This window comes from Euprymna scolopes, chromosome 23, assembly GCF_053919585.1.
Source record: "Euprymna scolopes isolate OS-2025 chromosome 23, ASM5391958v1, whole genome shotgun sequence".
Lineage (NCBI taxonomy): Eukaryota > Metazoa > Mollusca > Cephalopoda > Sepiida > Sepiolidae > Euprymna > Euprymna scolopes.
In genome coordinates this window covers 60,676,713-60,688,914 of record NC_136504.1, presented here as the reverse complement: position 1 = coordinate 60,688,914, position 12,202 = coordinate 60,676,713, and the positions used below count along the sequence as shown (strand labels likewise).

Genomic DNA, 12,202 nt, shown 5'->3' with positions numbered 1-12,202 from the left:
ACATAATCACAAACTTGGTCAGGATGAAGGCGTGTTTTATAGAGGTCTTTGTGAAAGGTGTCTGCCCATCTTATCATTGGTCTTCTTCTCGGTCACTTTCCGGTGATTTCTTATACAAAGGCAAAGTCCATGATTTTATTAAGTTTTTCAATGTTTAAAACTATATGGAAAGAAAAAATAAACTTTTAATCCCAAGTCTTTCGTTGGAAAACTCTTCTGCTTGTAAATCAATTAATCTCTTGCAATCACTGCTTTAGTTTGCTTCCAAGAATTGTTTCAAGATAAAAGCTCAATAGCTGCTAACACTTGACAACAGAGCATCTATAAATAGACAATATTAAGCTAAATTCCATTGATCCAAATTTTAGTAATTTAAATAGAACAGTAAAATCTTGGAATTTAGCGTAATATTATATATATATATATATATATATATATATATATATATATATATATATATATATATATATATATATATATATATATATATATATATATATATATATATATAAACAAAATCTCTGTCTTGACATTGTCATGGAAATTGAACAAATCAAGAATCACAACCCTCAAAAGTGTCTTCTCTCCCAAAAGACCAAGCCTTTAAAATATAAAACTATATTATAAAAGATTGGTATGGGGTACACACTGACTTATTTGTTTGGTCTATATTTTGGGGTGAATGGACTTTGTTTTTAATGTAAAAATTTAACAAAATAATAAAATGGCCAACTTGTATTAGAATGAACTGAAATTAATAATAGTGCAATTTAATTTTGTAATGAAATTAATTTTTAGAGGAATACCTATTAACACAGTTGCTTGGCCATGCTGTGTGTGTGTGTGTGTGTGTGTGTGTGTGTGTGTGTGTGTGTGTGTGTGTGTGCGCGGTTTTAATTTACAATGTAGAACCCTAAAAAGTAAATTAGCCGAAAAGACTTAAAAGATAATTCTAACCAAAATTCTAAATTTTTATCCATCATATAAAAAAATCTTTAATAATAAAATGAAAACAAAATCATTAAATTAGTAAACAATATGAAAGAATACTAAATTAATTAGATGTTATTTTGTAAAGCAATATGCAAATTAGTAAACCACAGTACCTTGCTTGCATTCACATACTCAGTATATTAGAAAACGTCTGACTACCATTGCGGAAAATTATTTCCACTGTTTCATTTTGCTCCTTTCTTTCTCTCTTTTCTTCTTCCTTCCCCCCCACTCTATGTTTCATTATTCCTCTTCCTCTTCTACGTCACGTGATCCTGTTCTGCTTGCTTATTAAGCAAGCCTCTTTTTTGCGTGCCTAAAGCTCCTCATGAGACATTTTTGAAAAGGCCAATTCAGATTTCAAAAAGAAAGGGTTAAATATACCTCAGTTAACGGGAATATTTGATCAAGGTTTTGGGCAAAGAAAAGAGATCAAAGAACTTCATGAACAGTTTCTCTGTCATGACTAGACGTTAAAATAGTTGAATGGAAATAAATAGCTGATTCCTCCGGAAGATAAAATGACCTTTATGTCAAGTTACCTAACATGTCTCAGGAGAATTCCAGACAAGAGAAATTTGTGAGAAAACCAGCTTTTCTGTCTTAACTGGACATTAAAATATTTTAAAAAAATGTGATGAATTCAAAGGAAATTATTATCCCAGAATAAAAGAGAACAAACACGATACATTGCGGAGGTTTCTAGTTACCTGAAACCACAGTTTCGGATTTCGACTCAGAAATGTGGACTTTATATTGTTTCCCTCAATGAGGGAAAATTACAAAAGCATAATTCATCTTGTGGTCATGCGCATGAAAATACTACCAGTAAAGAACTATGGCTAATAAAGCTAATGCAGTCTAAAAGGAGGAACGGATGCAACTTATAATGAGGCGATGATGACGATTGTTTCTAGAAAAGGACTTGGACTAAAAAAAGATTTATATGAACTTTGAACTGTCTTTAGTTAATGAATCTCCCCCTCTCTCTCTCTCTCTCTCTCTCTCTCTCTCTCTCCAACTCTCTTTGCTCTACCCTTTTGAAAATGTTACTATACAAGGATTTTGCTTGTAAGCCAAATGGACAACTCTTGGCAGCCAATAGATTACAGATTTTTTTCTATCAAGACTTTCGCTTTAATAAAAAATCATTTCTTTCAAGTCGGTTTTTGTTCCTATTCCCATGAATGTATACTTTCTCTTTATCTACCTTGCAGGTATCAAGCTAAGAAAAATTACTTTCCATGAGACAGAGTGGATAAAATGTTCTTCACCATAGATGAATGGCTCATGAAATAATTCACAGGATATGTAACCAGTATGACATCAGGAGAGTATTCAGGAGTTGTCCTCCTTCTGGAGGTTGAAGGCTTAATCCTCAGTACAGTAAGAATTACTTAAGACTTTTAACTGGTTATGACTGGAGGAACAAGACCAATCTACACTCATGGATTAAATGATGGATTCTACAGCGGATGTGCTTACATTTTTTTCTGATAGGATTAGTGAAACTCTTGACGGAGGCTTCCTTTCTAGAGCAATTGCTCTTGACATATCAACCTTTGATAGGGTATGGCAAAAAGGTCTACTTCACAAGATCTCCAGCTTTTCAATTATTAAATAATTTCTCTCTGATAGGTTCATAAGAGTTGTGGTTGATGAGCAGAAATCAGAAACTGATAGTATTAATGCTGAAGTCCCTCAGGGGTCCATCCTGGGTCCAACTCTTCCTGATCTATATTAATGATCTTCCAAATTACATCCTTAGATCATTCGTAGACATTTTTGCTAATGACACTACCATCTATGGCAACACATCAAAGGCTGTAAACGACCAAGTTCTCTCTGATTCTCTCTCGTCTGATGTTGAGCATGTGGTACAATAGGGAAAAAAGTGGCTGGTTACTTTTAATGCATCTAAAACCAAGCTTCTATCTTTGCATCATTAACATTCGGCTCTCCATCTAGCATCAATTGAAATGAATGGCTCTTGTATTCTGGAGGATACTTTATTCCTGATCTAAAATGGAGCACGTACATTGAATCCGTTGCCAAGGTCACTGGAAAAATGATGAGATCCCTCTATGAATCCAGTAGATATCTACCTGCTGATGCAATTCTTTACCTATATAAGAGCCCGGTACACCCAAGGATGGAGCATTGCTGTCACATCTGGGTAGGCGCAGATAGGAAGACGTTATCCTGCCTTGACAGAGTTCAGAATAGACTTCATAGCCTAGTGGGGGATGCCATTTTCTCTTCCCTGCAACCTCTTTTTTACAGAAGAGATGTTGCAAGCCTGTCTCTGTTTTATCGTTATTTTCATGGCAAGTGCTCGTCTGAGCTCCAATCTATGGTCCCACCTCACTAAACATTCACGAGAAACACTCGTTTAGCTTTATACACTATCAATAATCTCCCCTACTCTTTATCTGTGCCTAAACCTAAACGTAAATTCCATGAACAAAGCTTCTTTCTAAGAACTGCACACCTGTGGAACTCTCTTCCATTTACCTGCTTTCCAGCTGACTACAATATGGCCGTTTTCAAGTCCAATGTAAACAAGTTCTTGATGAACCATTCTCCTTAAGTAATCCAATTTACCAAATTTACACTTCAAACGATTACTATGATATTGTCCTTTTGACCACTGTACACTCTTTAACCTTTATTCTCGAGTGGCCTCGTGGCCTTAATAAGTGGTGATTCCTTTGTAAACAAAAAAAAAGAAAAAAAAAGTTTTAAATTTTGTACAGATTCCTCATTTCAAGAAGACACACCTGGAGAAGGTCAGAGGTTACATTGGATGAAGTGTTGTGAGAAATACATCCACGATGAGAACAGTAATCTGAATAATCCATGTAATACAAGTTATCAATCCTCATTTAAAAACAAACTTAAAAAAACTTTTAGTCTTTTAGGGTTAACAATTGACAAAAAAAAAAGAAAAGAAAAAAGAAAGAAAATAAATTCTTGAGTATGACTAATTTCTAAGAAATGGCAAATTTCCACAAGTCCTAAAAAAAAAAAAAAAAAAAAAAACTCTCGATCCCACTATCAACACTAAGTTCAAGTGTTAAAGACCCCTCCCCTAAAAAATATTTTCCTTATCCTACCACTAACTCTAAATCCAAATTGCAAGCACGGACCCCCCCCCCCCCAACTAATTGGTGTTTGTTAAAATATAGTCAAAGGATCGATTTTTAAAAAAATATGTTGTTTCAACTAAAAACAATATTACATACTTAATTGTCATTCTGTAAATAGTAATACATCCAAAAATTACAAAAAATCATCAAGTAGAAATTAATTTCTAGTTAAAAGTAATATTTACGAAAACATGGGTAAAATCGCATTTTTCTTAGACGTTATAAAGTAGGCAGTAGGAGGCTAAAAGCAGGGGACATAACTCCGGAAAAAATATTTGAGATTATTTGTCATGGCGGCAATATTTGTTATTTATAGCGATAGACTTTTTTTTTTTTACTAAAAACACAAAAGTGGTTCTTCTACTCTATGAATTTTCATAATTTTTGGATATATCACTATTATTACGTACGCAACATTATTTTTGCTTAAAACGATATATCTAAAAAAACGATTCGTCGATTATAGCTAAACAAGCACCAACAAGTCTTCTCACAAAATCGCACGGTTAATGTGCCCCGTTACGCAAACTGAATACACCTCAGCATTTAAAAAAAAAAATGAATTAATATGATTTTTGGGTATGCCGAAAACGAATATCGCAGAGAAAATTAGCGCAGACAAATAGTTTTCGAGATATCAATACCTGCATTATGTAATGTAATTTCTAATAGTATGAATTGGCCGCCATCTTTGTGTTTCAATGAAATGGTTCAGTGAGCATGCGCAGACGAACTGTGAAGTTAAGTCTACGAAATGAAAACGTTTATTCAACGTAATTTCAAGCTAATTCCATAAAAAAATTACTTTCAAGAATTCAAATTCAAGAAAATTCGATCAATATGTACTGATTGTCCAACCTGTTTATTCTGGAAGCTATTTTTAGCATGGGGAGGTTGAAAATAAGAAAATTTCTTTCGGAATAAATACCCCCAACCTGAGAACCTCCCCATGTTAAGAACAGCTTTCGGAATTAACACCCTCAACCTCCCTCCCCATGATAAGAACGGCTTTCAGAATAAACACTCCCAACCTCTCTATTATTAAGAACGGCTTTCGGAATAAATACTCCAACCTCCCCATGTTAAGAACGGCTTTCGGAATTGTGCTGGAGAAATAAACTGAGGGTTTGCTGCCCATTCAAACATGGCCGCCAGTGATTTACATTTTAAAATACATGTATTTATATCTCGAAAACTATTTGTCTGCACTAATTTTCCTTGCGATATTCCTTTTCAGGATACCTGAAAAGTTGAGGCGCAACGGAGCACATTGACCACTCGCACAAAAGTAGAATCTCCCTTTGTGTGTGTGTGTGTGTGTGTGTGTGTGTGTGTATCTACTTTAATACCTCCCAAAAGGCACTTCCTTCATTAACCCCAAGTCCGAGTGACAATACGAAAACAAAAAGAAGAAAACGTAAACCAAACCATTACTAATGGTGTGCGCTCAATAGGTGTAAATGAGACTTTTAAAGTCAGTTTTGCCAACTTTTAAAGACAAAATCAAATATTATTGTTGATGCGTTCTCCTAAACTAAAGTGAAACATTATTGAAGGTGCAGACTCTTAGCTAATAGTCGTATCTAAAGAACAGAATCTTAAAAGTAAGTACGACGTTAGTTTAAATGTAAAAATAGATTATCCCCACCCTTTTCGTAATAAATGAATAAATAAATATATAAATAAACAGAAAAGTCCCTTTACTTTTTTTTTTTTTCATTTTAACTAAGGGAGATAATCAAATAATGTTGTGTTAGAATTGTTGACAGCGCACGCGCAACCGGAAGTTTTCATGGTGCTGTTTACAGCGGTCGGGTGAGAAGGTAGATAGAAACAAAAATAAGCTCTTTAACAACATGGGTCTTTTTGGCAAGACGCATCAAAAGTCTCCAAAAGATATGGTAAGTAAATCAATCGATTACCTGGAATGATTGATACATCGATTATTTTTTAACTGCCGAGTTTAATCTGTTTAGTATTTGTAGAAACAATAATAATATACCCCCCCTAAACAAACTGAGGTACCATTTTCTAATGTACGACAATGACGGCCGATTAAGAAAAGTTATTCTTTTGAATAAAGATCACCATCGTCGTCTATAGATTATCACTAGGAAACTTTCCTTTTCATACGGAGATGAGTAAATATATATGTCGTTTATTTGTATCGGACGAAAATAGAAAATGATTGCGTAGTTTTATATTGACTTGAAGACTTGTCAATATTAATGCTTTTTTTTTTTTTTTTTTTTTTTTTTGCATGATGGGCATTTATGTTTGAAATACGTTTTAAAAATTAAATAAAATAAACAGAAGAAAATCAACAAAGTATTATGACGGAATGCAATTAATAAGCTTAATATATCATTTTCTTGTTTTATTTCTTACAATTTCTCCAGAATTTTTTTTTCTTATGAAAAAACGAAGACTTCCTTGAGGGTTTCCCTACTCCCTACCTACATCTTTGTATTTGACAGTTAAGATTGTGAACAATTTTGTGATTGAAATCAAATAATATTTCGCATATAATGTAAAATATTTTTTAATGTCTTGATTAAACTGTACAAGTACCTATTTTTTGTTGTTGTTGTCGATTACAGATTTTGGTACTTCTACAGCATTTGAACCGATTTTTTAAAAAAAAGTCTAATCTAATCCGTAGCTAAATTTTAGGTTTAGTTCGGCAAAAGTTAGTTCGGTTCAAATTTTGTAGATGCAGTATGCACCCAAATGTCTATAAGGTGCTTATTCAGATTGGCACTTATGATGACAATTAAAAGTAAATAAAATATAGAAAAGTCTCAGTCACGGAACCAAAATAAAATATTTAAAAAAATCACGTAACTTGATCGAGTATTTTTTTTTTTTAATTCAAGAAAATCAAATTTTATTCCGTGTCAGTGCGAGGAAAAAGCAGCGTCCATGAAGGAATCAAGGGCAGACAACTAACTTTCATTTCATTTTTGTTTTGATAATGTTTGAAAGACAAACGAAACGTACGATTTAAAGCCAAACAATTATTTATTAGCATAAAGTGTATTTTTTTATTTTCAGAATATAAAATTTTCGGTAATAGTGCAGAGAGTGATCCGGACGTAAATAATAACGTTATTATTTAAAAAGCCATTCTTAACATGGGGAGGAGATGTGTTTCTGTTTTGTACATACTTCAACCTTACAATTGAATGGTAAAAAACATATTATAAAACATTAATTAAACTTGGAAATACGATTTAAAAAAATAGCGCGGATCGGATCACTCCGATCCGCGCCACTCTTTGCACTAGCACCAAATTTTCAAATAATGAAAACATTATTTTAGAAGAGTCATTGGTACTTCTACAATTTATCACCGAAAATGGAGACGTCATTTATTTCGGGCACCTGTTGTTAAAATCAAAGGGAGAAATCAGTATTTTAAACTATGACCGAAGTAGGAAATAAATAACAAAAAATTACAAAATTGTTTTATTAAAATAATAGGTGCTAATGCAAATGCACTTACTAATCCGCGCTATTTTTTAAATCGTATTTCCAAGTTTAATTAAAGTTTTATATGTTTTTTTATTTATTATTCAATTGTAAGGTTAAAGTACAGAATAGGTACAAAACACCCTCCCCTCCCGATGTTAAAAATGGCTTTTTAAATGATAACGTTATTATTTCAGCACGGATCAATAAGTGCATGATGAGTACTATTTACTTTCTTTTTATTAAGTTTAAGCCCCCCCCCCACATTCTTATCTCAAATTAAATTTGCATATGTGAAAATGTTTTCCTTTCTTTTTATTATTATCAGTTATTATTATGCTTAAGTCACTCCTTTGCTCGTAAACTTTAATTTGCATACGTGATTCACTGATTTTTGAAGCCACGACTGGACGCGCCTACGTTCACTTTTATTATATAGAGAAGATATATGGATGAACCCGAGTTCGATATAAAGCAATGGTTTTCTTGTTCATACAAATCGACGATACGGCGACGCCCTAAAGTGTAGTTATGTTCAGTCCTAGAAGGTTTCTTTGGGCAAAGATTAGTTTGTTGCTAATCGCCTGAGGTGCCCCTAACGGAGAATGCTGACGGGTTTGCTCATGCATTTTTTGTAGGCCAAAGTGCATTTTATCAAATGCGCTGACTTTTCAAAACCTCACCTGACCTTGTGTATAATCCCCGTGTCAGGAGGCAACTCTTTCCTAACTTAACATTCACATGCTTAATTTCATTTTCCTTTTTTTACATTTTTTCGCGACTTTCAAATTGTAAACTATTTCAGCCATTTCCGGTACTAAATCTGGATTATCCATCAGTACTCGAAACTAACTCCATAAAAACTGACATCCTCTGGGTACCTGTGTTTCTCCTAGAGGACGCTGACTTTTCAATCTCTGTGTCATATTTCTCACCATAGGAGAAAAATAAATATCCACCCCTAACAAATAACGATATGAATTACTTTGTGACTCTTTGAAAATTGATAACAGTTAAACTTCCCAATTCAAAATCATTTCCAGCTTTAAAATTCTTAGTAAAGCTATATGTATCGGAAAATTTTGAAGCAATTTACATCCAATAATTTTCTAAAACTCAATTAAAAGAGCATTATTTTTGTGGAAACACATACAGCAAATCTGTTGTCAAGATCGTTGGAAAAATGGTTGGATCATTCTACCACTCCAGTAGATGCAATCCTCTATCTGTATAAGAACCAAGTGTGTCCTAGGATGGAGTACTGTTGCCACATCTGGGCAGGAGCTGCTTTGCGCAACCTTTGATAGAGTTCAAAACCAACTTCATAACCTAGTAGGTGATGCCCTTTCCTCTTCCCTGCAACTTCTTTCCCACAGAAGAGACATTGCGAGCCTGTCTGCTCTATCGTTATTTTCATGGTAAGTGCTCATCTGAGCTCTAATCGTTTACAAAAACACTTGACTAGCTACAACTATTATCAACAATTTTCCCCATTCTCTATCTGTGCCTAAATCTAGATGCAGATTCCATGAATAAAGCTTCTTTCCTAGAACTGCTTGCCTTTAGAACCCTGTTCCATTGGCCTGCTTCCCAGCCAATTACAATATGGTAGCCTTCAAGTCCAATGTAAACAAGTTTTCGTTGAGCCGTCCCCATTAAATAGTCCAAATTCTACCCATTACTACACTACTACCTTACAATCATTAACCCTTATCTTCGAGTGGCTTTTGGGTTCCCTTGTAAAAAAAAAATTAGTTTTATAACAATTTGATTTCATAAACAAACTAGCCTGGGTGTCCGGCGTTGCCCAGGTGTGTAGTGTAGCAAAAAAAAAAAAAAAAGTGGTAGTAGGCAGGTAGGCTTGAACCCATACCATGAATGAGTAAAACCATGTGAAAAAAAAAGTGACATCTTTGCTGTTGCATCCATCACCAAACCGGAAGTGGCAAAGGTTTAAATTAAGGCTAATCAATCAAAAAGAGAGGATGACTTTCGAAAATCTTGGCGAAAAAGCCTTGTAGAAAAGTGGTCTATTGAGGGTGAAGGAATTAATGTTTTTAGCCAATTATTCGATATTTGTCGTCTGAAGCTTCAAAACGATACCGATCTTGTGAAAATCCGTTGCCTCTGTCGAAAGTTAGGCAGACATACGAACATACATACATACATTTCAACAGACAGATTTATATTATAGATTAATAAAGAAAACGGTACTGTAATAATTAGTTTACTTACAAAATCATGCTTAAAAACAGTGTAAAAAACCAACAAACTATATATTTAAAAAAAAAAAAAAATTGGAACAAAAATAAAATTAAAAGACTTCTGGGCAACGCCTGGTTGTAGATAGAAAAAGAAGAGGATGTTCCAAAAGTAATACCTTCTATTTTTTTTAATGGATCAGAGGGGATTGCAAATTGTATTTATTATGACTGAACTTATGCATTCATGACCTGAAAGTTTTCATCTCTGTCTATTGATGATCAGAGACTCTAAGAAAGCAACTCTTATCATGGGCATGCATCAAAAGTAGAGGTGCATCATTGAATTCTTGGCAAAAGTGCATTGAGAATGGTGGTGACTGTTAAAAAATATTTTTAAAAAGTCGCTTGTTTTAATGGTACCATTGCCGTCTTCATAGCTCTTCAACTGTTGGGTTAAAAATAGGAGGCTTTACTTTTGGAATGATCCTTGTACTTAATAGTTTAATAAGTTTAAAAAATTAATATTTTATTTTTTTTAATCTGTAAATTGAACAAAAATTATTTCAATATATATTTGCATTGCAAAAATGTAGTATAGTTAACAGTCAAGAAATAAAAAAACAGAGCAACATATATAGCAAATATGTTTTGTCAAAAGCATTAAAATTTAGTTTTCTACTGATTTTTTTGCTACTATACAGTGGATCTGAAAATCAATGTTGAATATCAAAAAGATCAAACATGATCTCCATCTTTGTGGAAGAAACAGAATCTGTTTTTGTCTGCTTCCAGTCGGAGATGAATCATTAAAAATGGCTTCCGGATGTCTGCCAGCAGAATACAATTGTTAGATTTGAATCTTATTAACTAATTCAACATGTCCCCTGTCAGGTTGATGCTGAAGTAAGCAGCTTCATTTAAGGACATTCTGTTACTGGTCGTCAAACTGCAGTTAAATATGGGATTAATTTTTGTAGTAGCTGTCAGATCAGACTTAACAACAAGTCGATGTGATATCCACACATATTTGTCAAATTCGTGGAGAGGCACAAAGTTCTCCTCAATTATACCATCCTGTTGTTGGAACACTTCCAAATAGTCTTGGTGATACATATTTTTTTTTTTTATTAGGCCCTTAGCCACCCGGTTCAATATATGCAAAGACACAATATGATTGGATGGGGCTCTAGCTAACTTGTCAGCATGCCAGGGAAGCTCCGCATAATAAGTACCATCCCTGAACTCTATGGCATCTTGAAAGTACCTTATCTGTTTATGATCGTAGTTTGAGAAGGCATTTTCATTGTATATCCCAAGAGACTCCATGTTGAACATCTGTTCCAATCCCCTCTGCACCTCACTGTTAGGAAAGACCTCTGCCAAGGGGTTAAGATATGTTGGTTGGCTGGCGAGAATGAAACATGTTGAAGGAATCCACTTCTGGCGTCTGCTTGATTACACAGTTAAAAAATAGATGGGCTACTTCATGGAGGGTTTGGTTCTCAGAGAAGAAAGATTCTGCAGCTCCAAAAGGAATGATACCTGCTAGGATAGAAGTTGAAAGGGACCCAATTGGTGCAGGAGGTCCAATCCAATGATACCCTTGATTGGGATGAAGTCGGAGCCAGCCTCAAATTTTCAAGTCGGAATATTCAGTATTCTGGAATGCACTCAACAAGAATTCCAAATTTGTCATCGAACAGCTACCAAAATAGGAGATTCGCTGTACACTGTATTTCTGCAACCCAAATCAATTTCCAGAACCAACTTCTCCGAAACTCTGGTTGCATTCGCCAAGAAGGGTTGACAATCTAAGATGGCAATCCACACCAATTGTTTCTGTTGAGCCCAAGAAATGCAGCAAACAAATACAACTGCCACTACCTGCGTCCAAGAGACAATTAACTGCAACAGACTTCTTTTTCTTGATAAAGGTCACACACAGAATGAGCGGCAAGCTTCAAGAATATCCAAGCAAAGTCTGGGAGCTGGCGTCTATATGAAAACAAGAGGTAGTCTTAAGTCTTCGTGCTGATCCCTGAAAAGAGCTCTGTCCAATGTCAAATGTGGAACTGGTAGATGCGCCTCCCTAGACCTGTAGTTGTTTAATAGCCTCTTCTGTGAGCTCCAATATGGAAGACAATGATGGTATTCGTCTCCCTGTCAGTCCAATCATTTCCCTCTTTAATTCCTTGGAAAATTTATGGAAAAGGATCTTGGCCATTAATCGAGCTCCACCTAATCATTTGCAGAGAAGTCGTAGGAATATGTGCTTCCTAGCTTTTCCAAGAGAGATGCAGTCCTGGAAATAAATTCCTCTAGATCTGCTTAGGAAATCTCTTTCTTTGGTATATAATTCAGAATATCTTAAAAAATCTGATTGAT

General features: G+C 34.5%; 1 protein-coding gene across 1 annotated transcript in view; it reads left to right on the top strand.

Annotated features, from left to right (window-relative positions):
• Positions 1 to 5,887: 5,887 nt before the first annotated feature.
• Positions 5,888 to 12,202, top strand: part of LOC145245944 (charged multivesicular body protein 3-like) — a 60,984-nt gene continuing 54,669 nt past the window's right edge. Inside the window, exon 1 of the mRNA XM_080107706.1 lies at positions 5,888 to 6,043. Within this exon, the coding sequence (XP_079963832.1) occupies positions 5,999 to 6,043 (45 nt within the window). The 5' untranslated portion in view covers positions 5,888 to 5,998. The remainder of the gene's footprint in view (positions 6,044 to 12,202) is intronic.